The sequence below is a fragment of the Anabrus simplex genome, chromosome 3 (assembly GCF_040414725.1).
Source record: "Anabrus simplex isolate iqAnaSimp1 chromosome 3, ASM4041472v1, whole genome shotgun sequence".
NCBI lineage: Eukaryota > Metazoa > Arthropoda > Insecta > Orthoptera > Tettigoniidae > Anabrus > Anabrus simplex.
In genome coordinates this window covers 362,323,898-362,351,505 of record NC_090267.1, presented here as the reverse complement: position 1 = coordinate 362,351,505, position 27,608 = coordinate 362,323,898, and the positions used below count along the sequence as shown (strand labels likewise).

The following is a 27,608-nucleotide window of genomic DNA, read 5'->3' as shown; positions in this document are numbered from 1 at the left end:
GGTTAAATACGCCAACGCAGGCACGCGAACTTATCGAAGGGCCCAGCCAAAGATATAAAAAGGTCATAATGAACTTGAATAGGACCAGAATATGAATGGTAGTTGGACTGTTGACAGGACACAACACCTTACAGAGACACCCACACATCATGAAAATCAGTCAAGATCCGACGTGTAGAAGATGCGGTAGGGAGGAAGAGACATCCGCACATGTAATGTGTCAATGTTAGGCTTCTGCACGCACTAGACATCGATACCTTGGCTCACACTTTGTGAACCTGAAAGACATCGGGAATGCCAACATACGGACACTGGTATCCTTCACAGGATCACTAGGGCTGGACTAGGAAAACCCGTTTAAGGGACACAGAGGGTCTTCATAGACCTATGTGTGGAACCCTGCGAAGGCAGGGCTCACCCATTCCTTATCTAACTAAACTCAATTTGTTGAGATCAGAGTGATAAATTAATGTCAAAGAATTTAAGGTAAGAATTTAGCTCAGTTAATGAGTAATTAATGCCCAATAAAGAAATAATCATTGAATAGTTTATAATGACAAAGTGGATCAATAATGGCTAATTTTTGGAACTATTTGGCCAGAGAGTATTATTTGCATTATTTTAGTCGTACTCTAAGTGATGTGTACTAGAGTTAATTGTTTTGTTATTAAAGAGAGAAGAACAGTATTTAGTTCATCGTGTTACAAATTATTTATTGAGAAGTAGGGTACTTTGTTATACTATGTAATATTTTCATCCCAGATTACGGGCTAATTTGTGTTTATCCTGATTCCTTCCAGATTAAATCCAGGTCTTCTCTCATCATCGAAAATACTTTTGAATCTCTGTAAAATTTCATTGTACACAAAAGCAGGCGATTCGAAGAATGGCATCACGCAAGCAACCATCAATTTTCATTTACCATCAAAATTGTGTGAAGTGCTTATTTTTATGAATAAATGTCAACCATGTTTTAAACTTGTCTTTACTTTTGTGTTTTCCTCAGCCCTATCCTTTCAATGTCTCTAATAAGTGAACAGCCTGCAAACGAACGGTCCACCTTGCGATTTCTCATGTTGCTCGCTGAGTTAGTCAGCAAAAATTGGACACACACACATGCAAATCATCTGGTGAATTTAATAAATAAATCAATCACATAGCTGTAGCACAGTGGTAGATGTGAGAAATACAAATATATCAAAATCCAATAAAAAATAAAGAAGCATCACCCTCCTTAAACAGTGCAGCAGCAGAGAATTAAAACTACAAGAATACACAACAAAAATTTAATAAACTAAAACTGGACAGTTGTTAACAACAAATAAAAGTTCATATCATGCGTTTTATCTTGTGAGCTGGAACACATGGTTACACAAGACACTTTTATGTAATTATATATACAACAGACCACTGAACCAACATCTCAGCAGAATCCTATCAGCAGAAAGGAGATTCATCAGAACTACAAATAAGAAGACTAGAAGAGACAAGATAAAAAAATGAAACCAGCACCAAGGTTGCCATCACCGGTGTTATAAAGAAGCATAGACATCAGTGGTATGAACACAATGTTAATAGACAGTGTGAGAACTGCGAGGAAATACCTCAACCTCAACGTGTAAGGAAAATGACCAAGAAAATGTTGGATAGAAAGTGTGAAATCAGAGATGGAGGAAAAGTAATTTACATGCAAAGATGCCGAAGAACAAAATATGTACGAAGATAGGAAGAAATTGGGAGTGCTTCAATAACACACCTGGAAACTGGATATGGAGAATGATGACAGTGATGATGATGTAATGGTCATCAATGTAATAGATAAGAAAAATGTCCCACCGATCAATACATTTATTGTGGATGAATTACTACACTAGTACCGGTTTCGACCTATCTTGGCCATCATCAGCTAGCACACAAATTTACAGTCATTAGATAAATTACAAAGAAGTTACTTAAGAGCATCCGGATGTCTGATAAAAAATGGAAGTAAAATATATTGCAGTATGTTGCGTTAAAATAGCTCTGATTAAAAGTAGTGATGGTTAGAATAAACTAAAACCTATTGATTGAGCATGGGCATGAGTACATAAACACATTAAAATATATATGCCACATCATAAGACACTAAAAATATATAGCACATTAAACACATTAAAACATGGTATATTTTAAAAACGTCTATTAAAATATGAGTTCATGTTGCGTTGCATTCATTCTTCAATCCTCTTGTAGTTCTTGTGTTGATTAAGTTGAATATCGAGAATGTTCTATGGTTGATATACTTTGCATTGGTATGTTATGAGAACTCTTGTCAGTAAAAATTTGAAAATTAAGTTGATGTAGCAAGATAGGTTTTAATATCAGAGTAGTTGGTGGTGACACTTCTCTCGTCTATGTACGTTATATGGTCGTTATCTGTAAAGAAAAGCTAATATGAGTATAGCGTATGTATGAAGGAATGCCTGGATGTATGTGTGAAATGAAAAAAGTACTTAATGTTGTTGCTGTAGAGGTTGTGTACCGATATGTTTGGATATTTGTTGTGCTCTGCTGCGAGTACGTCTGGGGCTCATGTGAGCTGTGTGGATGGATGTTGGTGGAGGGGATGGAGGAGTGGCTATTGTGAAGGTAGGGGCGGGGTTAGGTTTGTGATTCGTCGGTTTGTTATGACGTGTGTTTACTAATTTGAGATAGTCGTTTTTTATTGCAGGAATGACTTTGTCAAAAATGATACTGGTTTTCTCTGTAATGTCGTTAATGTTATGATTGGGGTTAGCGTATTGATCCAAAGTAATATAGAAATCTTCGGTTATGTTGAGCAGGGGGCCCTTAGAGTTTATGTTTAATATCATCATGTCATTATTGATGTCTGTGAAGTTGTGCTTAGATTCTTCTACATGTTGGCCTATTGATGAGAAATGGTTGTGCTTTATTGCATTTACATGTTCATTATAACGGACGGTGAAGTTTCTACCTGTACGTCCAATGTAGCTTGTGTCACAGTTGTTACACTTGATGCTGTAGACACCTGATTGGTTGTATTTATTATTATTATTGACTGTTTTGGTGTTGTGTATAGTGTTGGTGCTGTTGTGTGTGGTTTTGAATGCTATTTTCAGGTTGTGCTTCTTAAAGATATTAGTTATAGTATATATATTGGTGTTGTTGAAGGTAAATAGAACATAATCTTTTTTCGGTTTGGCTGTTTTGATTAATTTAGTTTTAGGTTGGGATTTTATTTTGTGGATGATTTTGTTGACCATTTCTTTGCTGTATCCATTGTATTTGGCTATGTCGTGGATTAATTTTAATTCATTATTTCGATCTTCTATTGTCATTGGGATATTGAAAGCTCTATGTATCATACTATAATAGGCTGCTTTTTTATGTGTGTTGGGATGAACGGAGTCATTCTTTATGGTATTTAAGGTGTGTGTGGGTTTCCTATAGATCTTGTAAGATAAGTGAGTGTCATGTCTGGTTATTGTTAAGTCCAAGTAATTCAAGGTACGGTTATTTTCTGTTTCTTTAGTGAATTTAATTTGGGGGTCTAAATTGTTAAGATTGTCTAGTACAGTATCTGCATCAGTGAATCTATTATCTATAATTACAAAGATATCGTCAACAAATCTACACCAAAAATATATATTGTCTATTTTATTAATTGCCGTGTGTTCTAGGTGGTCGATATATATTTCTGCTAATATTCCGGAAGCAGGAGATCCCATTGGTAATCCTTGTTGCTGATATATGGTATCATGAAATTTGAAGTAGTTATTGTTTAAGGCGAATTTAAGCAGAATCACAAATTCTTCTATTTCTAAGGTGCTCAAGTTACTATGGTTTTTTAGGTTAGATTCAATTATTTTGACTGTTTGTTTAATAGGAATGTTAGGGTACATGTTTGTTATATCAAATGAAGTAAGGGTATGATGTTTTTCAATCTTTAGTTCTCTGGTTCTATTGCAAAAATCCATTGAGTTTTGTATTGTTTTGTTTGCTAAAAATGAATAATGCTTTTTCAAAAATTTCTGAATGAATTGTGATAACTTATAGGTTGGACTGGCTTTATAATTTATAATCGGCCTCATGGGTACATTTTCTTTGTGTATTTTAGGGTAGGCCTTGCGGATGGTAATTGGGGGTTCATGGTTATAAGTTTAGCAGATTCTGTTTCAGTGAGAAGAAAGTGTGTGTTCTTGAGTAGATTTTTTAAATTTCTTTGTATATTATTGGTTGGATCTCGGCGTTTAATTGAAAAGGTGTTGTCCTGGAAACATTCTTTAGTCTTAGTTATGTATTCATTCTTATCCATAATGACCGTAGTGTTGCCTTTGTCGGCTTTTGTTATTAGTAGATTGTTCTGTTTTATTTTGTTTTTGAGTTTGTTTAGGTTCGATTTATTGGCGGTATTCATGTTTAGGTTATTATTGTGAACATTATTGATATATTGCGGGATCTTTCTACTGATTATAGTAAATATAGTAAATGCCGTTACTGAAACAGAACTCGCTTTACAGAAAATTCCGTACGATATACGAGACGAAGTTAGACACGAAATCCGTAGAAAGATCCCGCAATATATCAATAATGTTCACAATAACAACCTAAACATGAATACCGCCAATAAATCGAACCTAAACAAACTCAAAAACAAAATAAAACAGAACAATCTACTAATAACAAAAGCCGACAAAGGCAACACTACGGTCATTATGGATAAGAATGAATACATAACTAAGACTAAAGAATGTTTCCAGGACAACACTTTTTCAATTAAACGCCGAGATCCAACCAATAATATACAAAGAAATTTTAAAAATCTACTCAAGAACACACACTTTCTTCTCACTGAAACAGAATCTGCTAAACTTATAACCATGAACCCCCAATTACCATCCGCAAGGGCCTACCCTAAAATACACAAAGAAAATGTACCCATGAGGCCGATTATAAATTATGAAGCCAGTCCAACCTATAAGTTATCACAATTCATTCAGAAATTTTTGAAAAAGCATTATTCATTTTTAGCAAACAAAACAATACAAAACTCAATAGATTTTTGCAATAGAACCAGAGAACTAAAGATTGAAAAACATCATACCCTTACTTCATTTGATATAACAAACATGTACCCTAACATTCCTATTAAACAAACAGTCAAAATAATTGAATCTAACCTAAAAAACCATAGTAACTTGAGCACCTTAGAAATAGAAGAATTTGTGATTCTGCTTAAATTCGCCTTAAACAATAACTACTTCAAATTTCATGATACCATATATCAGCAACAAGGATTACCAATGGGATCTCCTGCTTCCAGAATATTAGCAGAAATATATATCGACCACCTAGAACACACGGCAATTAATAAAATAGACAATATATATTTTTGGTGTAGATTTGTTGACGATATCTTTGTAATTATAGATAATAGATTCACTGATGCAGATACTGTACTAGACAATCTTAACAATTTAGACCCCCAAATTAAATTCACTAAAGAAACAGAAAATAACCGTACCTTGAATTACTTGGACTTAACAATAACCAGACATGACACTCACTTATCTTACAAGATCTATAGGAAACCCACACACACCTTAAATACCATAAAGAATGACTCCGTTCATCCCAACACACATAAAAAAGCAGCCTATTATAGTATGATACATAGAGCTTTCAATATCCCAATGACAATAGAAGATCGAAATAATGAATTAAAATTAATCCACGACATAGCCAAATACAATGGATACAGCAAAGAAATGGTCAACAAAATCATCCACAAAATAAAATCCCAACCTAAAACTAAATTAATCAAAACAGCCAAACCGAAAAAAGATTATGTTCTATTTACCTTCAACAACACCAATATATATACTATAACTAATATCTTTAAGAAGCACAACCTGAAAATAGCATTCAAAACCACACACAACAGCACCAACACTATACACAACACCAAAACAGTCAATAATAATAATAAATACAACCAATCAGGTGTCTACAGCATCAAGTGTAACAACTGTGACACAAGCTACATTGGACGTACAGGTAGAAACTTCACCGTCCGTTATAATGAACATGTAAATGCAATAAAGCACAACCATTTCTCATCAATAGGCCAACATGTAGAAGAATCTAAGCACAACTTCACAGACATCAATAATGACATGATGATATTAAACATAAACTCTAAGGGCCCCCTGCTCAACATAACCGAAGATTTCTATATTACTTTGGATCAATACGCTAACCCCAATCATAACATTAACGACATTACAGAGAAAACCAGTATCATTTTTGACAAAGTCATTCCTGCAATAAAAAACGACTATCTCAAATTAGTAAACACACGTCATAACAAACCGACGAATCACAAACCTAACCCCGCCCCTACCTTCACAATAGCCACTCCTCCATCCCCTCCACCAACATCCATCCACACAGCTCACATGAGCCCCAGACGTACTCGCAGCAGAGCACAACAAATATCCAAACATATCGGTACACAACCTCTACAGCAACAACATTAAGTACTTTTTTCATTTCACACATACATCCAGGCATTCCTTCATACATACGCTATACTCATATTAGCTTTTCTTTACAGATAACGACCATATAACGTACATAGACGAGAGAAGTGTCACCACCAACTACTCTGATATTAAAACCTATCTTGCTACAACAACTTAATTTTCAAATTTTTACTGACAAGAGTTCTCATAACATACCAATGCAAAGTATATCAACCATAGAACATTCTCGATATTCAACTTAATCAACACAAGAACTACAAGAGGATTGAAGAATGAATGCAACGCAACATGAACTCATATTTTAATAGACGTTTTTAAAATATACCATGTTTTAATGTGTTTAATGTGCTATATATTTTTAGTGTCTTATGATGTGGCATATATATTTTAATGTGTTTATGTACTCATGCCCATGCTCAATCAATAGGTTTTAGTTTATTCTAACCATCACTACTTTTAATCAGAGCTATTTTAACGCAACATACTGCAATATATTTTACTTCCATTTTTTATCAGACATCCGGATGCTCTTAAGTAACTTCTTTGTAATTTATCTAATGACTGTAAATTTGTGTGCTAGCTGATGATGGCCAAGATAGGTCGAAACCGGTACTAGTGTAGTAATTCATCCACAATAAATGTATTGATCGGTGGGACATTTTTCTTATCTATTACATTGAATCCAATCAATACGGAATATGAAACTTATAAATAATAATAGTAATGGTCATCAGCATAGAAGAGAGAACAGCTAACTGAAAACCTGGCATATACTAAGATAAACAGTAAACACCTTTAACACAGAATATTCCTTACTAGAACTAATTGTTTACATCTCAAAGTCACATGCAAGCAAAACAAATAGGATAAACTCACCAGATAATTGCTTTTCTTTTTCAGCATAGCGTCTGCTCAGCTCTGCATACTGATTGTTTGAACGCTAGAAGTGAGGAGATTAAAAGAAAGATTTAATATGCGTTTCCTTTAGATAGTATAAGTGTATAAGGATGGCTTGAAAGCAATAGAGAAAGCAAAAGTTTTATTTACACCCTTTCTGAGCAACAGCATGCAGGTAACTTTACGTAATTATTACTTGAGCATAAGAGAGAAATACCCAGAAGACGAAAAGTAAAGCAGTATGCTTAGTTGCATCAGATATCTTGAAAAAATCTGAGGTTGTATTAAAAATGTAATAGCAAATTTTTCAGCTAAATGGTATATTTGTGCACGCGCACACACACACACACACACACACACACACACACACACACACACACACACACACACACACACACACACACACACACACACACACACACACACACACACACTTTGGGTGGAAAAAAATACATCATTTGATAAGCCATTTTCTCATAATGCAAATTATAACAAAATGAACAGATTTGACTAAGCAACTCCTCATTTTAAAGCATACAATCTGAAGTCCTCTAAAAACACATCAATTTCTACAGGAATGACACATACATACATCATTATAGACAATTATGCCTTTCAGCGTTCAGTCTGCAAGCCTCTGAATTTTTTTCTTTTTTTTCTTCCTTGCTAGTTGCTTTACGTCGCACCGACACAGATCCTCTGTGAATTTTACTAAATGTCGCCGCAATCCTCTATTTGCAACTAGTTCTATACCTCTTATCTTTAAATTGTTAGAAACTGAGTCTAGCCATCGTCGCCTTGGTCTCCCTCTACTTCTCTTACCCTCCGTAAGAGAGTCCATTATTCTTCCAGGTAACCTATCCTCCTCCACCTCACGACCCCTCCACCGAAGCCGGTTTATACGTACAGCTTCATCCATCGAGTTCATTCCTAACTCAGCATTTATCTCCTCATTCCGAGTACCCTCCTGTCATTGTTCCCACCTGCTTGTACCAGCAATCATTCTCGTTACTTTCATGCCTGTTATTTCTAACTTATGAGTAAGAACCTGAGTTCACTCCCGTAAAACAATGTTGGTCTGAAAACAGACCGATGTAAAGATAGTTTTACAGGAATGATAGTTTTCATAAATAATTTTCTGATCCTAAGGTAGTTCCAAGGTCTCCAGACAGGTACTGAGAGAGAATGTATCATCACTAGTGCTTTCAATTGTGTTTATATCTTTGAACAAAAGAGTTTCTAAAAAGTTGTTCATCCTTTATCACTCTTAGCAATGTCAATCACTGTTTCAGATTCAAGGAACAGAGTAAAAGCAGCATGGATGAAACGGCATCAAGTTATATGAATACTTTTCGACCGGAAGATCCTGATGAAATGCAGGGATCTCTACACCATTTAACATCCAATCTACTGTGCATCAAGGATTTACTTTATCTCCAATTTTTTTCATCTTATGTCAGTACACCATCACTGCATAGCTGAAGACTCCACATCCTTGGACTCGGGCTAATGCTGACGATATCATGGTCTGCTGCATATCTCGGCAAGAATTACAACAGCTAGTCAAACACTGCAAGTCACCTGGGTAAAGCAGGACTGTGACTTATCAGGAAAACGGAGTACTTGGAGTATGGAGAGCAAAGAAATTGGCCCATTAACATCGATGGTGTAAATCTTCCTAAAACAAATCAGCTGAAATATTTAGGATCAAACATTGTTTCAGACTGTGATACACTGCAAGAAGTAAGGAACAGAGTAAACACAGCCTAGATGCAGTGGTGACAGGTTACAGGAGTCCTTTTCGATCAGAAGGTACCATTGTATTTAAAATGAAGTACAGTAACTATGGAATAGTCATTCGTCCAGTAACACTATATGGGGTGGAGTGCTGAACAGTAAAGAAAGATGAACATCTGCACATCATGGAAATGAGAATGCTTTTAAGGCCTCTGGGACTTACTAAACTGGACCATGTAAGAAACCATCATGTCAGAGTGGCATTTGCAGTGGCTCCAATTACTGATAAGGCGACAAAATTTGGAAGAATCGGATGAGATGGTATAGTGATGTAATGCTCAGCAGTAGTACCTCAGTTGTGAAGACGGCACTAAATTTGAACCCTGAAAGCTGTTGACACCAAAGATCACAAGGAATGGAAAGCGAAGCCAGAAAAGCGAACACGGCAATTAAGCTGGATAAACTCTAGGAGGAAGCGAAAGAAGAAGACAACTCTCAACAATGTCAAGAAGAATAAAACATGGTAGAGCAAAGTACAGTTGTGTTTTCGATCATTCTAATGTTCCCCACATCAAGTAGTAGCCTGTTAGCATACCATTTACACCATAGTGTGAAATTATGAACTGTGGCTTGAAGCTTTGATGCCGTAAAGTTACAGAGTTAGCAGCAATGTGTAAAATTAAATACAGAACTCAATTACACTGCCATGTTTGTTAGATGCTCCTATAGATGCCTACAGTGATTCATTTGAGAGAAATAGAACCCAGCAGGTTTCAATGACAAATTAATTGCAAAAACTGACTATTTTCATTGAGGTACCTTGGAACCATGATTTTGTTTTGCAGCATTTGCTACATAACTCCAGCTCACAAGATTCAACGCTTTGGAACTGACCAGATGGAAAGTGATGATGCTTCCTATATTTGAGATGATATAAGGTTAAAGTTCGTTATTTTTTTTAATATTTTGATTGTTTGTTTGATAGGAATGTTAGGATACATGTTCGTTATGTCAAATGAAGCAAGAATATGGTGGTGTTTGATTTTTAATTCCTTGGTTCTATTGCAAAAATCTATTGAGTTTTGTATTGTTTTGTTTGCTAAAAATGAACAATGCTTTGAGAAATTTTTGAATGAACTGCGATAGTTTATAGGTTGGACGGGCTCTATAGTTTTGATCGGTCCCATGGATTCAATTGTCTTTGTGTATTTTAGAGTAGGCTTTTGCGGTTGGTAATTGAGGGTTCATTGTTACGAGTTTTGCAGATTCTGTTTCAGTGGGAAGAAAGTGTGTATTCTTGAGTAGTTCCTCTGTATGTTGTTGGTTGGATCTCTGCGTCTGATTGAAAAGGTGTTGTCTTGGAAACATTCTTTAGTCTTTGTTATATATTCATTCTTATCCATAATGACAGTAGCGTTGCCTTTGTCGGTTTTATTATTAGTAGATTATCCCGTTTTAATTTGTTTTTGAGTTTATTTAAGTGTGATTTATTGGTGGTATTAATATTTAGGTTATTACGAATGTTATTGATGTATTGCGGGATCTTTTTACCGATTTTGTGTAACTTCATCTCGTATATCATACGGGATTTTCTGTAAATCAAGTTCTGTTTCATTTTATGCAACCAAATCAACGTAGATGAAGAGGTGCAAGAATTACAAGTAAGCTTGAAGAAGGAACTCCACAGAACAAGAACTCGCAAATTTTAACAAGTGTTTTAACATATATGTACCTTACATTTAGTGTGTTTAAACTTATCAAGTGTTTTATACTATGTTTCATGTATTTTAATATGTTTAATGTATTTGCAATAAGTTTTAGCTTACTGTAGCATTTCACTGCCACATTGGTCATAGATACTATTTCAGCCCCATATAGACAAAACATTATCACAACACATTTATCTTTAACCCCATTAGACATCCGGATGCTCCAATCGTAATAACTTTGTGACATACACCAATGTCTAATGGCTACAACATTGTAATATACCAGCTGATACTGGTCATAGGAGGCCAAAACCGGTACTGATGTGAATCTGTTTATAATAAACTAGCAAGATACCCGTGCTTCGCAACAGTATTATACTGAAATTTATAATTGGATGATTTCCGTTTTATATATAATCTGCCAAAATTCGCGATCTGACTCGTTTTCTGAGAAAATCCCCCAAAATGTGCGAACTGACTTGTTTTCTGAGAGATTACGACAATGTTCCTCCCATTTTTCAATCTTTCTTTCCAGCAATCTATTTTGTACTTCACGGGCTACGTCTAGGCATTCCACCCGGTCAGTTGCATCCCTAAATCATTGCAATCTTTTCATATAAGCATTTTTAATATGGATCAAATCCTTGAGGAGATCCAACGTGGTGTCGTCTTCAGTGCCTTAGCGGTACTGAACCCGCGGCCGGACTGCATTCGTAGTCATTACCCGTCCAGGACACATTTCCAGCACGGTCCGCACATTTTGACGAGGGTCCAAGACATTATTATTATTGTTATTGTTCTGGACCCCTTAGCAAGATGCAAGACAGCTACTTGGCGGTAAATTATATCTGCTGCCATTGTCATTGCTGAAAATGTGACCAGCACCATTGTCGCGGTTAGGTAAGTGCGCAGGATTTCTGGCGATACGAATGACATACTTCCATGCATTACTGACCTTACTATGGAGGTGAACAATTGCACGGTCAGTCTCATTCCCATCGTTTATTTCAAATGTGTTTAAATGTTCATTTATATGCTAGGAGAATCTACTGTAACCTAAGAACATTCTCCAAAGGAAAATATGGTTCTTGAAAACGAACCCAGGAAAGATAAAAAAAAATCAGTTTATAATCAGAATAATTACACTGAAAATCCACAGCCTGTTTCCAGTCATTCGATCGGGTCAGGAATGGAGTGAATAAAGCCACCATCCAGCGGCGAGGATAGGAATTGTGCCGGCTGCCGAGGTCTGTCGCACTCCTCTGGGGCAATGATTAATGAATGACAAAAGAAATGAAATTATATTGGGAGAGTGTTGCTGGAATGAATGATGACAGGGAAAACCAGAGTACTCGGAGAAAAACCTGTCCCGCCTCTGCTTTATCCAGCACAAATCTCACATGGAGTGACCGGGATTTGAACCACGGAACCCAGCGGTGAGAGACGGCGTGCTGCCACGTGAGCCACGGAGGCTCTTCATAAGTACATTATGAACGGTAAAATCAACTGGTCTTGCCTCTTTTTTCACCCCAACGCCGTTAAGTTGATTTACCCACACCCCCAAAAGGAGGCGCATTTCGTTTCGTTTAAAGGAGATTCCAAATACCAAAGTTCACGTCTGTTACTTTCAGTTTTAACATATAAGTATCCCCATAAACATAATTACCTTTTTTCACTTCCTTTCACACTACCCCCCTTAAGTGAATTTTCCGGCAAAAATACCAGTTTCCTTAATAGTAAAGGATATCCTAATTACCAATTATCGCGACTCTAACATCTTCAGTTTTTGAGATATGTGTCTTCATGAAAGGAGTTTAACTCTTTTTCACACAGACACACAGACACACAGACACACACACACACGCCCCGCAAAAATCGCGTTTTGCCGAGCTCGATATCTGCGGTCGCTTAAGTGCGGCCAGTATCCAGTATTCGGGAGATAATGGGTTCGAACCCCACAGTCGGCAGCGCTGAAGATGGTTTTTCGTGGTTTCCCATTTTCACACCAGGCAAATGCTGGGGCTGTACCTTAATTAAGGCCACGGCCGCCTCCTTCCCAGTCCTAGCCCTTTCCAGTGCCATCGTCGCCATAAGACATGTGTCGGTGTGACTTAATGCCGATAGAAAAAAAAACACACATTTTTCTTTGTTTTTAAAGGAGATCCAAATACCAATTTTCACGTCTGCAACAACTTTAGTTTTTATTAGATGTAAGTATCCTCATACAATTAATTCAATTCATTTTTCAATTCTTTCACCTCCCCCTTTCATTGGATTTTCCCAGAATACGTGTTTCTTTACTTTTAAAGCAAATTCCAAATACCAAATTTCACGTCTGTAACGTATAGAGTTTTGAGATATCAGTATCCTAATTAAAAGAATTCAACCCTATTTTCAGTCACTTTTACCCCCCAACCCAAGTGGTTTTTCGAAAAATTAAACAAACACATTTCTTTATTTTTAATAGATATAAAAAATATCATTTTTCAATTCTGTAACATGTTAAGTTTATGAGATATACTGTAGAAATTCTCATTTTAATATTTCACCCTATCTTTAGTTCACTTAAATGGAGTTTCCAAAACAAATGGCCTATGATTCTTTACTCTTAGAGGAGATTCCAAATATCAATTTTTACATCCGTAACCTTTTACTTTTCTGAGATATACTGCAGATATAATCTTTTTAAAAATTAACTCCAATTTGTCACTCGTGTTTAACCCCCATTAACTGGATTTTCCTAAAACAAAAAATACGTGTTTATTTTTAAAGGAGATCCAATTTACCAATTTTCAGGTCTGTAATATCTTCAGTTTCTGAGATATAAGTATCCACATTAAGAGCATTCAACCCCTTATTCACCCTTTTTACCCCTCCTATTGGGATTTTCAGAAAAAAAAAAAAATACATGTTTCTTTTTTTTAAAAGGAGATTCTAAATATCAACTTTTAAAGTTTTGAGATACAGGTAAACTCATTTTAAAAATTCACCCCCCTTTTTCTCCCCCCACTATTTGGATTTTCCAAAAACAAAAGTACATATCTCTTTATTTTTAAAGGAGATCCCAAACACCAATTTTCAGGTCTGTAATATCTCCAGTTTTTGAGATATAAGTATCCTCATTAAAGGCATTCAATCATTTTTCACCCCTTTTCACCCCTCCTATTAGGATTTTCCGAAAACAAAAAAAAATACGCCTTTCCTGATTTTTAAAGGGTATTCCAAATACCAATTTTTACACCTGTAAATTTTTAAAGTTATGAGATATAGATAAACTCATTTTCAAAATTCACCCCCCCCTTTCACCTCCCATTATTTGGACTTCCCAAAAACAAAAAAGAATTGTGTTTACTTTTACAGGATATCCCAAATACTAATTTTCAGGTCTGTAATATCTTCAGTTTCTGAAATATAAGTAGCCTCATTAAAGGCATTCAACCCGTTTTTCGCCGTTTTCCACCCCTCCTATTGGGATTTTCCGAAAACAAAAAATACGTGTTTCCTTATTTCCTAAATGCCAATTTTTACATCTGTAAACCTTTAAAGTTTTGAGATATAGATACACTCATTTTAGAAATTAACCGCCATTTTAACCCCCTTAGCGAAGGAATATCCAAAAATCCTCCCTTAGCGAGCACCTACATGTTAATATGAATGTAACCCCAAAATTTCATTTCTGTATGTCCAGTAGTTTTGGTTCGTCGATGATGAATCAGTCAGTCAGTCAGTCAGTCAGTCAGTCAGTCAGTCAGGACAAGTTCTTTTATATATATAGATAAAGTATTGATCGGTGGAACATCTTTCTTGTCTATATATGTAAATCCAATCAATACAGAAATGAAACTTATAAATAATGATGTTACAGTAGCACTTGAGTTTTGTAAATGATAATGAAAATGTTGACGAGTACAGGTTCAGGCAACCATCCAAACACATAGAGAGGACAATGTGGAGCCATAAGGAACATACTATGCATGAACCTTGATATGGTTCCAGGTTCCCATTGCTGTAGTTTTTCCTTCATTTGTACTCACACAATGCTTGGTTTTCACATCCATCTTCTATCACCACCTAGACAACAATAACGTTGCAGAACAGACATCTGCATTATTGTGTGGAATCACAGTCAAAAGGTCAGTTCTAGATTACAGTGTACCATACCACCAGCTGAGAAGATCAATCACAGAGCGAATGGAGGCAACTATCAAAGAATCAGAGCTTCTGAGGAATCAGAATAAGGCAAGGAAATTCTACAGAGGTAAATACTGCACAGAAACCCTTCTGTTGCAAAACTAGCCTGATAAAGGAATCATTACGTAAAGATGGTGCTGACATTTTGAAAACTCAATTTCAGAATGACACCAAGAGCAAGGAGAAAATGACCCTGATGATAATTAAGGCCCACCAACTCTAGGAGAAGTGAGAACTGTCATGAAGAAATTGAACACCACAACAGCAGTTCTATCGGAACTGCTCGAGCAAGGTGGCAATGAATTGGATCGGGTTCTCCTATAAATAGTTACTCCTTTATGGGATGAGGAGAAAATGCCCCAGCAATGGAAAGAAGGTATAATATGTCCTATAAATAAGAAGATCAGCGGAAGTGTGAGAGAGATAGAGGAATTACATTGCTTAACTTGGGATACCACGTACCCCCAACATAATATTTGACAGTCTTCTCCAAGTTGTTCATAGAGAGACGGAGGTCATATCAATCTGGATTTATTCCAAGAAAGACAACTATAGATCAGATCTTCACCTTGAGGTAAATTTTAGATAAGACAATCAAATTCTGGATAGGCGCTCATCACCTCTTCATTGATTACACAGCAACAGATGATAGAAAAGACAGAACAATTGGATCATACTATGATTGAATTGGGAATTCCTGGATGTTAAGGATGGTAAGAATGACAATGAGTGAGACACAAAGCAGTATAAGAACAGGAGGAACGATGTCTTGAGATATTAGATATTCAAAATGAGGTACGGCACGGAGACGTGCTGGAATGTCCCCTTTTTAATGTTGCTTTGAAGGTAATGAGAGATGCAAACCTCCGGAATAGAGGAATTATTTCCTATAGATCAGTGCAGATACTTGCTTATAATGATGAAATAAATATAGCAGAAAAAATTTGAAAGGCAATGGAAGAGACATTAATCGCCCTTGAACAGGCCAGTATGAAAATGGGACTGAACATCAAAAAACAGAAAACTAAATATATGGCTGCAAGGAGATCATGCCAGTCTCAGTAACTGTGGACAATTACACCTTTGAGAGAGTTGAGCAGATTAAATATCTGGGAACGAATTAATTATTCAAATGATACCTCCTACAAAATTAAACCGAGAATAACAGTAGCCAACAGAGACTATTTTGCTCTAACAAGGCTACTGTCCTGGAGGCTCTTGACTCTTACCACCAAATTAACTAACAATTATAAGACCTGAGCTTGCATATGTCTCGGCAACTTGGCCATGAACAGCAAAATATACTGGAATGCCAAACTCCCAATCTGTGCAAGAGGAAAATGAAGGAGAATGTACAATCCTTAACTGTACACCATATATAAAAGATCCACCAATTATAAAAATAGTGAAATCAGACAGATTGAGGTGGGCCTGGCACGTAGCACAAAGGGTGATACGGAAGTACCCAACAAAATGAATGAATGGACGGACAGATGGACGGAATCACCGAAAGTCTTTCGACAACGGGCTATAGAAATTGGAAAGCTTTAGCACTGGATCGAGATAATTGGGAGAATATCATTGAAGAGGCTAAGGTTTAAAATGAACTGTAGAGCCATAGAAGAAGATAACACCAGCTGACAAAATACCTCCAGTTAATTCTCATTACAATTACAGCCTTAGGTTCCAAAACTTTCCGGATGTTGTATGTATAAATTAAGTCAATAGAGTCTAAGATCACAAAAAGAATACACCAAGACTGGATTATGGACATACTTCAGCCAGTTCTTTAACTTACTATTAATTCGTCTTCAAGACTAGCAACTTGAAGTTCCAAAGCTCTGAATTCATTTGCGTTGCTTTTAAGTATTTTGTTTTCGTACAAAGCTTTTTTATAGAGATCCTCTTGTTGTAGCATCTTCGCTTTACACTCAGCATGTGCCTGAAACAGAAGTCACATAAAATTTTAACGAAAACTGATGCCTTCTAATGAAATTAAGATATACCAACAAAGGGTGATCAGAATTAATCAAGCTAAAACTTATCAGACTATAAAACCATGTATCAAAGTGAGCATAATTAAATACAATATCTCAAAAATTTCTTGCAATCTAAAAGACTAGCATGCGCAGATAGAGCACACAACAAATTAAACTTCACAAGGTTGCAGCCTTCAATAGCAGACTGTCGAAAAAGAACTTAACCCAATGATTTCCACGGAACACTCCACCGTATCTCCAAGACTCCAATGATCTTTCCGACCTTTGATCATAAATACTGGATATCACATCCAGCAAACCATTATGAAGTATCACCTTCTCCTGCAAGGTAAATCTTTCAATGCGAGAAAATAAACCTTTGAAAAAAAATATGATTCAGGAAATTCAATTAACCTCTCTACTATTGGCCTCATAGTACTCTTATGTTCTCCTTTCAAATTCATCTAGTTATCCTCTGGGGATTCATGTGTGTGTATGGACAAGCATTCTCCAGTCGAAAGACTGTACCAAAGTGCTACTGTATTTTCACCATAGCCACTGTATCTCCAGCCGGATGCCACTTTTGAAAGCAATTACACATTTTTACAATTTTCTTCTTTTTGCGTCGCACAAACATATATAGGTCGTATGGCTACGATGGGATAGGAAAGGGTTAGGAGTGGGAAGCAAGTGGCTGTGGCAATATTTGCCCGGTATGGAAATGGGAAGCTACGAAAAACCATCTTCAGAGCTGCCAACAACGGGGTTCAAACGAAGTATCGCATGATTGCAACCTCACAGCTGCTCAACACTAACAACACAGCCAACTCACTCAGTATTCTTGAGGGCTAGTAATGGTATATGCCTGGGCTTCTAGTAGCGGGTTGTTGCCAAGCTGGCCCATCACTGCTCATTTCCACTCAAAGACATCTGTTTACAGGCACATTTTACAAAATCTTGCTTCCACAATAACGTTATATACAAATATGTAAAATCCTAATAAACAATAAGGAGAGCCGAAAGTCATGCACACTGATTTAGATACAAGGTTACACTGATGTCTTTGTGGAAGAGTAAAGATATTAGGTAACAATGCTTGTTTCCAGGAAGCCTGCCTGCAAAACTTAAATAGTGAACCTGCAAGGTTTAAGGTGGTGGTGGTGGTGGTGGTGGTGGTGGTGGTTGCTTTAAGAGGAAGTACAGCTGGGCAACCAACTTCTATTAACACTAATCACAGGGGAAAAAATGGAAAGGATCCAACAATTCGAAAAATGAAGGTATTGGGCCAAGAATGGCATGAAAATGAAAGACTCCATAGGCATCGACTACTCTAATACTTGTCTTACCTGCCCCTCTCCTCCTGTGAGTACGTGCCGTAGAGTACATCCACGGTATCCCTTGCCTGTCGTAGGAGGTGACTCAAAGGGGCTGGACGGGCTCTTAACTTGGGAGCATGAGTCAGAAAAGAGCAAGACTAACCAATTTAGGTCAGATAAGATGGATGAAAGTGAAGAGCCTAGCACATTCCATTGGAAGAAACATCCAGACTCAGCTATGGACCCCATGGTCGTCAACTCACGCTCCCAAGTTAAGAGCCCCTCCAGCCCCTTTTAGTCGCCTCTTGCAACACGCAAGGGATACCGTGGATGTATTCTACAGCACCCACCCACAGGGGTAGAGGGGTGGGTAAGACAGTGCTTCAAAGATGCTCTGCTCTCTTTGATATGGGCTACATATGCAATAGCTGAGGCAAATATATCATTATTCATGAAGGGTAACATGACAACACAGGATGTCAATCATATATTCAACATTAAAAACTACATATCTGGTCCGTATTTAAAGGAGATAACATACAAAAGAAGGAAATTTGATTGATCCACCTTTACTCAATACATAATATGTTGTTAATATGATCACAACATTTTTTATTCAGTACTGGTTTTGGACACCATAATCAGCTGAAACAGGTCGTATGTAGTACATATAATAAACCCTTAGTAAGTGACATTCATAGGATGAAGTAAAAATACAATGCATAAAAGAATATAAACAAGTTGTGCGCTTGTTGGTCTAAGTATAAAATGAAAGTGAAGAGATTAACAAATGTTTAAAGATTTGATCACTCTGAAATGGTTAAAAAGTCTCAAGCGTAGCACTGCTAAACACTAGGTAAAAATAAAACATTGACATCCAAAAACTGACGTAGTATGTAGTCCTTCCACAGAGTATTGATGATAAAGTAACATAAGTTTGATGGTGGCTAGTAACACCAACTCATAAAAGGAAGCAGTCATTTATGAGGTACTCAAAGAACTGGATCATATTGCAGGCAAAGAGAAAGTAGATATATGGCTAGAAAGTTCTCGATCCAATTCGGAACCTGAAGTATGAAAAGAAAGTTAAGAGTTAAAAAGAAATATTGGAAATAGGGCAAAACACTGTAAAGTTAAGTAGGAGATTCACCTCAAACGGCCTGATGTGTGTGTAGAGAGTGGCAACGAGCAAGTGCTATAGTTTGCTAGAAGCATAGAACATCGTTAAGGGGGGGAAAGGGGTGGGTCAGGAAGGGGGAGAGGAGGGGTGATGGAAGGGGCGGAGTCAGGTGGGCGTGGTAGGGAAGGATAACATAACATGATAACATGTGACGTATAATCAGAAAAAACAAGAACTGAAATAAGAGATTCAAATAAAATTCTGGGCTTTTTGGAAATGTCATTCAAGTTGAGATTAGGATTGAAGTATTGGTCTAGATGTATGTAACAGGCTTCAGTGATATCTAGTAGGGGGCCTTTGCTCAACATGTCTAATATTGTTAAATCTTTATCCAACCCATTAAATTTGTGTTTATAATCTTTTATGTGCTGACCAACTGCAGAAAACCTATTGTATTTAATTGTATTGAGATGTTCGGCATATCTGATATTGAAGCTCCTGCCAGTTTGTCCTATATATGAACTGTTACAGTCGCTGCACTGAAACCCGTAAACTCCTGGCTTAGTAAAAGGGTCCGATTTTTTGACCAGATTGGAATTGTGGAGAATATCCATATTTCTGTTGTTGGTGCAGAAACCAATATTTATTATTATTATTATTATTATTATTATTATTATTATTATTATTATTATTATTATTCTCCAAATCTGCAGTAACAATACCCATTTGATCCTTTAAAAGAGAAAAATAACAATGTCCAGCCTAAGTCAATTCACACTCCAAGTACGGTACAGAAAAAGAAAAAATAATACACGTGATGAACAGAAAATGAATAGAACAATTTAGTAAAATAATGATATTCTTTGGACATGGCATGAATCCCCTCGGATACTCCGAAAACGTGACCCCCCAAATAAAGGTCACCACAGTAGTCATCCTTGGCCTCTTCATGTCACGTCCAACTTCTTTCCTGAATATTACTATTGTCTTCCCAGAATATGCAATTTAAGCGATATTATGAATGTCACAGACCTTCATGCCCCTGCTGAGTATACACGCAAACCTTTGCACATTCCATTCCTCCTACATTTCCTCTATTTGACTCCCTCAGGGTTGCTGATTCCATACTTCCGTTGCACTCACATTCTGCTACTACATCTATTCCAGGCCACATTTACTTTAACCATTACAATACACATACAGACACCATCACTTGAATAAATACCATCTATACTTCGCTACCTCTCTTATCATCAATCCATCATAGTCACCTTTCATACTTAACACTTCAATTCCAGTCCTCATTCACTTTACAACTACAATCACTACCTCTCTTATCATCCATCATCAAACTCCGCAATCCATTCATCTTATACCTAAAAACACCACCTAAACTTCGCTACCTCTCTTATCATCCATCTATCGAACTCCCCACTTCATCCATCTTATGAATAAATACCATACAATTACAATACACTTAAAAACACCTTATCACCTCGCTGCCTCTTTCATCCATCATACAAAACACACGCAGGCACCATCACTTGAATTTAACCATCATTACATATTTACCGACCCACACATTCCTCCAACCTCCCTAGTCACCTTTCATACTTAACACTTCAATTCCAGTCCTCATTTACTTTACAATTACAATCATCTAAACTTCGCTACCTCTCTTATCATCCATCATCGAACTCCACAATCCATCCATCTTATACCTAATGACACCATCTAAACTTCGCTACCTCTCTTATCATCCATCTATCGAACTCCACAATTCATCCATCTTATACCTAAAGACACCATCACTTGAACAAATACCATACAATTACAATACACTTAAAAACACCTTATCACCTCGCTACCTCTCTTATCTTTCATCCATCATACAATACACATGCAAACACCATCACTTGAATCTAACCATCATTACATATTCACCGACCCACACATTAAACTTGGGTACCTCTCTTATCATCCATCTATCGAACTCCACAATTCATCCATCTTATGAATAAATACCATACAATTACAATACACTTAAAAAAACACCTTATCACCTCGCTACCTCTCTTATCCTTCATCCATCATACAACACACATGCGGACACCATCACTAGAATCTAACCATCATTACATTTCCAACCTCCCTTAACACTTCTATTCCAGACCACATTTACTTTAACCATTACAATGCACATACAGACACCATCACTTGAATAAATACCATTTAAGCAAACCAGGTTATTTACTACCGTTACTTGTCTTTTTACATCTCGTAATTACTCCTTCCATTTTTCTCTTTTTACCCCATAACTCCTTCAAACTCAAGCTTCTCCCTTTACCCACAGCACTTCTTACTTCTGCTTCCTCTCTCAAACCATTATTTTCGCTCTGATTATGTCCACTTGTCATCCCCTGTGTTTCTTCTTCCATCTTCCCTTCCTGCATCCTACTTTCTTCTCTGACTCTGACCTCCGTCACTAGTTCGTTCATTAATTTCCTGACTTCTTCCATCCTCCTTGCATTTACTCTTTCCTCAGCTCTTTTTACGATCGCTTCCCAGGAACCCCTTCTACTCGGTGCTCCTCCCTTGATAATATGCATATCAGCCCTGCTAGTTTCTTCTTGCCTCGAACTCTCAGCCCTGCTAGTTTCTTCTTGCCCCCAACTCTCATCCATTAATTTCAGTTTCGATACTGTCCACTTTTGGGTCCAATTCCTGTCGCTCGCCACAAGTATCTGGCCACTAATATACGCTCTCAACCCCTGAATTTTTGCTTTTACTAAATGCTTCTTAAGAATTTTGAAATTCATACTCTCTTCTATTCTCTTCCGAAATCCCTCTTAACTCCAATTTTCTGACACCATAGATTACCAGCGTTCCATGTCACTATATCTGCCATCAATGAAGATAGCAGCGACACTTTTATGGGCTTGTGCTCACCCACCTTGCCAACTCTCTCCACATTGTCTATATCGACATCTACCACTTAGTAAATAATGTCCACTTTAGATTCTGCCTTTTCTTCCTCCACCCCGTAAATAAATATGGATATCTTCTTACGCTCCTGTCTGCAGACTTCTATTTTTTTTCTTCAGGTTTACCAGCTCCTCTTCCATATTTTTTATTTTCTCCCTTAGTGACACCAGTTCTTTCTCGCTGTCTTCCATCATTGCCTTCGTATTTTTCATGTAATCCTGGATCCACTGTCGTCTTTTTGTGCTCCTGGACTTGCTCCTGAAGCATTTTTTTAATTGCTCAAACGGACATAACTCCTGTACTACCTCTTTTACCACTTTCCTCATAACTTCTACGTCTACCCAGCTCATCCTATCTATCTCCTTGCCGTCCACTTGACCCTACCGCTTCCCCACTCCTACTCCGCTCCACTCAACAGGCGCACGCCACACGACACGCCTGTCCTTACTGGCTTAAGCTAGACTGAGAAAGCAACATTGACATTATGTTTCTTGAATAGGTTGGTAACGCTGTAAATATTTTGACAATGTAAAAGTTGAGAATAACTTAGGCCTGGGATGATCTTTTACTTAGATTTAGATCGATTACTGAATTTGTTGATAATACGTTCAATAGTATATTACAGGGCGTATGGGAACACCGGCCTTGTGAATCTCCAGTAGTGCTTTCGCAGTTGGTAAGCTAGGGTTCATGTTGATGAGCTTCGACTTTTCTTTTTCAGTTAAAAGAAATGATGCATTCTTGAGTGTTTGTTTAACTTTCCTTTGAATTATCAGCATGGGATAGCTCTTTTTCGGTTGTCAAAGATCCCAGCTTCCATCAACTTTTTAGATATAACGATCACCAGACTTCCTTCTTCATTCTCTTATAAAATATACAGAAAACCTACCCGTATAGCCTCAACAATAAAACAGGATTCCATGCATCCCTATTCCCACAAATGTGCTACTTACAATAGCTTAGTTGATCGCGCGTTCAAAATTCCAATGTCGAAAGCAGACCTAAATGAAGAACTTAATACTACGCGTGCGACAGCCACGTTTAATGGTTATAATAAAAGTTTCATATAACGTATTATCAACAAATTCAGTCATCGATCTACATCTAACTTAATAAAAGATAATCCCAGGCCTAAGTGATTCTCAACTTTAACATTCAGTCAAAACATCTACAGTGTTACCAACCTATTCAAGAAACATAACGTCAATATTGCTTTCCACACCAACAACAGAAATATGGATATTCTCCACAATCCCAACCTGGTCAACAAATCGGACCCTTTTACTAAGCCAGGAGTTTACGGGCTTCAGTGCAGCGACTGTAACAGTTCATATATAGGACAAACTGGCAGGAGCTTCAAGATTAGATATGCCGAACATCTCAATACAATTAAATACAATAGGTTTTCTGCAGTTGGTCAGCACATAAAAGATTATAAACACAAATTTAATGGGTTAGATCAACATTTAACGATATCAGACACATTGAGCAAAGGCCCCCTACTAGATATCACTGAAGCCTGCTACATACATCTAGACCAATGGTTCCCAAACTTTTGTAGCCCATCTCCCCTTTCGGAGGTTGACTAACACCTATCGCCCTCTTTTCATTTCCATTGTATGCCTAATTTTAATTTGAAGTAAAGTGTAAATAATAAAGTCGTTTTATAATTTTTAAAATTTTAATACCATATATAAAAACAACCAAAGCAGTTTTATCCGGTCACTTAAACGAAATAGAAAAAATTAAAATGTACATTTTTTTTTTAATTTTAAGAATAAAGAAGTGAAATAATTAACTAAGATCACTGACGTACATTTAGAAAACAGAGGTACATGTTTTCATTTTTAAATTGGAATCTGGAAAAATTGAGAAAGTTGACAGTTAAATTTGAAAAAAGTCAATTAAAGTTTGAAACACTGTTATTGTTATATTTTACCTCTTCAATGGCTGCCTTGTGCTTGGTGGATTTCAGTTATAGCTTGAATATCCGGCTTTATGTTTGTCAAGTTCAGGCGCAAGTCACCTTTGAGGCAAATATCCAAATTATTTCTTTGTTTTATGAGGAGCTGAACAACGGAAATAAATCATTTTTCAACTAAGAATGCTGACGGGAACGAGATGAGAAGTGGTTCAGTTTTTCCCCACAGTTGTGTATAAGCATACACAAGCTTCACCCAGGCTAACTCGTAACCGCTCTGCTTGAAAATGGCTTATCTAAAGCTTCAAACGAGAATGGATCTAGAATCCAATCTGGAATTTGTAACTTGGTCAAATCTTCAAACCTTGATTTCATGTCAGATTTAACTGGTCAAGGTGATCAGTAAAAATTAGGATTTTGTCTTCTGGGAGTTCAGGAGTCTCGTTATCTGACACTGAACACTTTCTAAGGTTCTGAAACTCAATCAGCTCTTTATGGCCAATATTTACCTTGTGAAATCAAACCTGGCAATGAATGATGAAATAATTCCTTTGGCCTTGATAAGGTTCATCTTGTTTGTTTGAAGCCTTATATTGACTTTGTTCAATTTTTCAAAAATATATGTAAAGTAGGCTAGTTCCAATTTGCGTTGCTTGAAATTCTCACTTAAAACAGGATCAGACGTGTCGAGAAACTCGGTAACAGTGTCAAATAATTCGAAGAAATGGCGCAGTTTCCTTTGGAAAGCCACCTCGCGGCCACATGTAGAAGCAAGCGTTCGAATTCCTCGTCATTTTCGTGGCAAAGTTATCGGAACAGACGGTCACTGAGATAATTAGCTTTGATATTGTTGACTCCAGTAATAACCCGTTGTAGAGTTTCATGCATGACATCACTCCATTTTTTCGCAGATAAGTGTTGACGAATCACACAGTAAATAGTGATGACATCTGACACTTCTTTCTTAAGGTGGGCTAGAAACCACGCATGGCGACCTGACATGGCAGGAGAACCATCTGTTGCGCAAGCGCTTACGTTTGTTAGGGGAATCTCTTTTTTTTTTTTTCAAAATAATCTTGCACCACTTAAAAAATCGACAATCCCTTTGTATCGGTGATCAAAGTTCTAGCAAGCAACATTTCCTCGGTTATTTCCTTTTGTTTACTGATAAACCTCACGTAAGATAATTAAATACATTTGCTTTGTTATCAATCACAGTTGATTCAATCTGAAATGCAAATTCACTTTTATTCAACAAATTGGCGAGTTTGGATTCAACGCCCGTGGTCATTTGGTCAATTCGCCTGGAACCAGTATTGTTGCTCAAACGAACAGAATGACTTACATAGCTGCCAACTTTTAGAAATCAAAAATAGGAAGATTTTTAATTCTTGGGTTTCATCAGAGATATTATGCCACGGTCTAAGTGAAAAAAGGACTCAAAATTTCGATCACTCGAAATAAAATTTATCTCCCGAGGTGATTCGCATAATCGTTTCCTTTATTAGACTGTAAAATGAACGGTAATTTAATTTTATAAGTATCTATGAACACTTGTAGTTAACGTTTGTTATGTCCTTTGGCCATAACGTGAAAAGAAAATATCAGAAACTGTCACCGACACAACTCCCTGAAATACATTAAACTCATTAAAATTATGAAGTAAGAATAAACAAAAATGCACTGAAATACGCGACACTACCACAAACAAAACAGATCGGTATGTCTCATACATTATTAACATACGAGTTTGACACGGGGAAAAGCACAGAACCGCTAGAAATAACACGTGGCCTTCAACTCCAAAGAAATTAAGCACAGAAATGATGTTACTAGTGCGCGAACCACACAATAAGAAATTAATTCTTTCGTGCCGATTAACTTGAGTCGCTAGCGCGCGCTATTCTCCCGTCACCGAGAGAACCAAACCTGACGTAAACAAAGAAAAATATGTATCCGTATGTATCCATCCGCAGTCTAAACGCTGATTGGAGAATCACTGAGCTACTCCCGGAAACATGGCAGCTTCTCCTCTTGCTTGTAGGACGATTGCCGTCCCAAATCCCCAGCCGTAAAGCACACATGCTGCTGTAGCGAGCAAGAAACACGATACACGAAGGCGACGGACGATACACGTGCAAAATAAAAATGCCTGAAAATGAGGTGGGGTAAATTACACAAGCACATAAAAATTTATCCTAGGGGAAGAGTATTGACTGTACTGGAGGTTATATTGGTAAAAAATAGGAAAGCTTCCAGGTAAATCGGAAGGGTTGGCAGGTATGGGCTTATCACTAGGGCCCTCGCCTAGCATGATTTTTTTTTTTTTTTTTTTTTTTTTTTTTTTTTTTTTTTTTTTTTTTTTTTTTTTTTTTGTAGCCAGTAAAACAAGAGTTTCGCCAATTGTGTGAGGTTTACCACATTTAACTCTTTATAGGTCTTTGGGGTATTATCTTCCCACCTCGTATATACGTAACGGTTTTAGGGAGATTATCTTCCCAGCTGTTTCAGAACATGCAGTTCCACTTCCTAGTGTAAGAGGGCTGCACAGTTTCATTTCAAACTTAATAACCTGATTGCTACTACCACCTAGATCACTAGGTGGGAAGTATATATCCCAGTGGTTCCTAGCGCGCGCGCAGTGGCAGTCTCATTGTGTTGAGCTGCAGTGAAACGGTGTTTGTAGGAAGAAGGTGTGGAATATTGAAGACAGAAGATTACCAAAGGTTAGTATATAATTTGGAAATGCAGTTTATCATGATTTATTCAAGGAGAAAATCTGTTTGTGCCACAGATATAATAATGATCCATCCATTGTGTCATTCAGAATACTAATAACAGAATCAATGGTAATTTCATAGTTTCTCTGCAACTTAGTAAGATGCTATTTCAAAATTATTTATATATTTTTCAAACTTACTACAATTCTATATTCTAAAACTGTTTTAAGTTTCCCCTTATGATGATAGACAAAGATGTTATAGTCTCTTGCACTTAGTCAGTACTTGGGTTTTATGTAAGATTTAGGCCTAATTTTGGTTTTGACTGTATTTGTGCTATTTAGTCTTCCTAATAAGTGGCTTCAAATCATAAACATTGGTAAAGCTTGTTTCACCTAATAGTAGCTTGATAATAATAATAATAATAATAATAATAATAATAATAATAATAATAATAATAATAATAATAATAATAATAATAATAATAA

At 36.8% G+C, this 27,608-nt stretch overlaps 1 protein-coding gene across 4 annotated transcripts in view; it reads right to left on the bottom strand.

Moving 5' to 3' along the window:
* The window catches only part of LOC136867343 (myosin heavy chain, embryonic smooth muscle isoform), a 543,017-nt gene that overhangs the window by 365,975 nt on the left and 149,434 nt on the right, over positions 1 to 27,608 (bottom strand). For all 4 annotated transcript variants that reach the window (XM_067144510.2, XM_067144513.2, XM_067144511.2 and 1 more), the window contains exons 6-7: positions 16,878 to 17,021; positions 7,422 to 7,485 (exon numbers count right to left, since the gene is read on the bottom strand). In XM_067144510.2, coding sequence (XP_067000611.2) covers positions 7,422 to 7,485; positions 16,878 to 17,021 — 208 coding nt within the window. The remainder of the gene's footprint in view (positions 1 to 7,421; positions 7,486 to 16,877; positions 17,022 to 27,608) is intronic.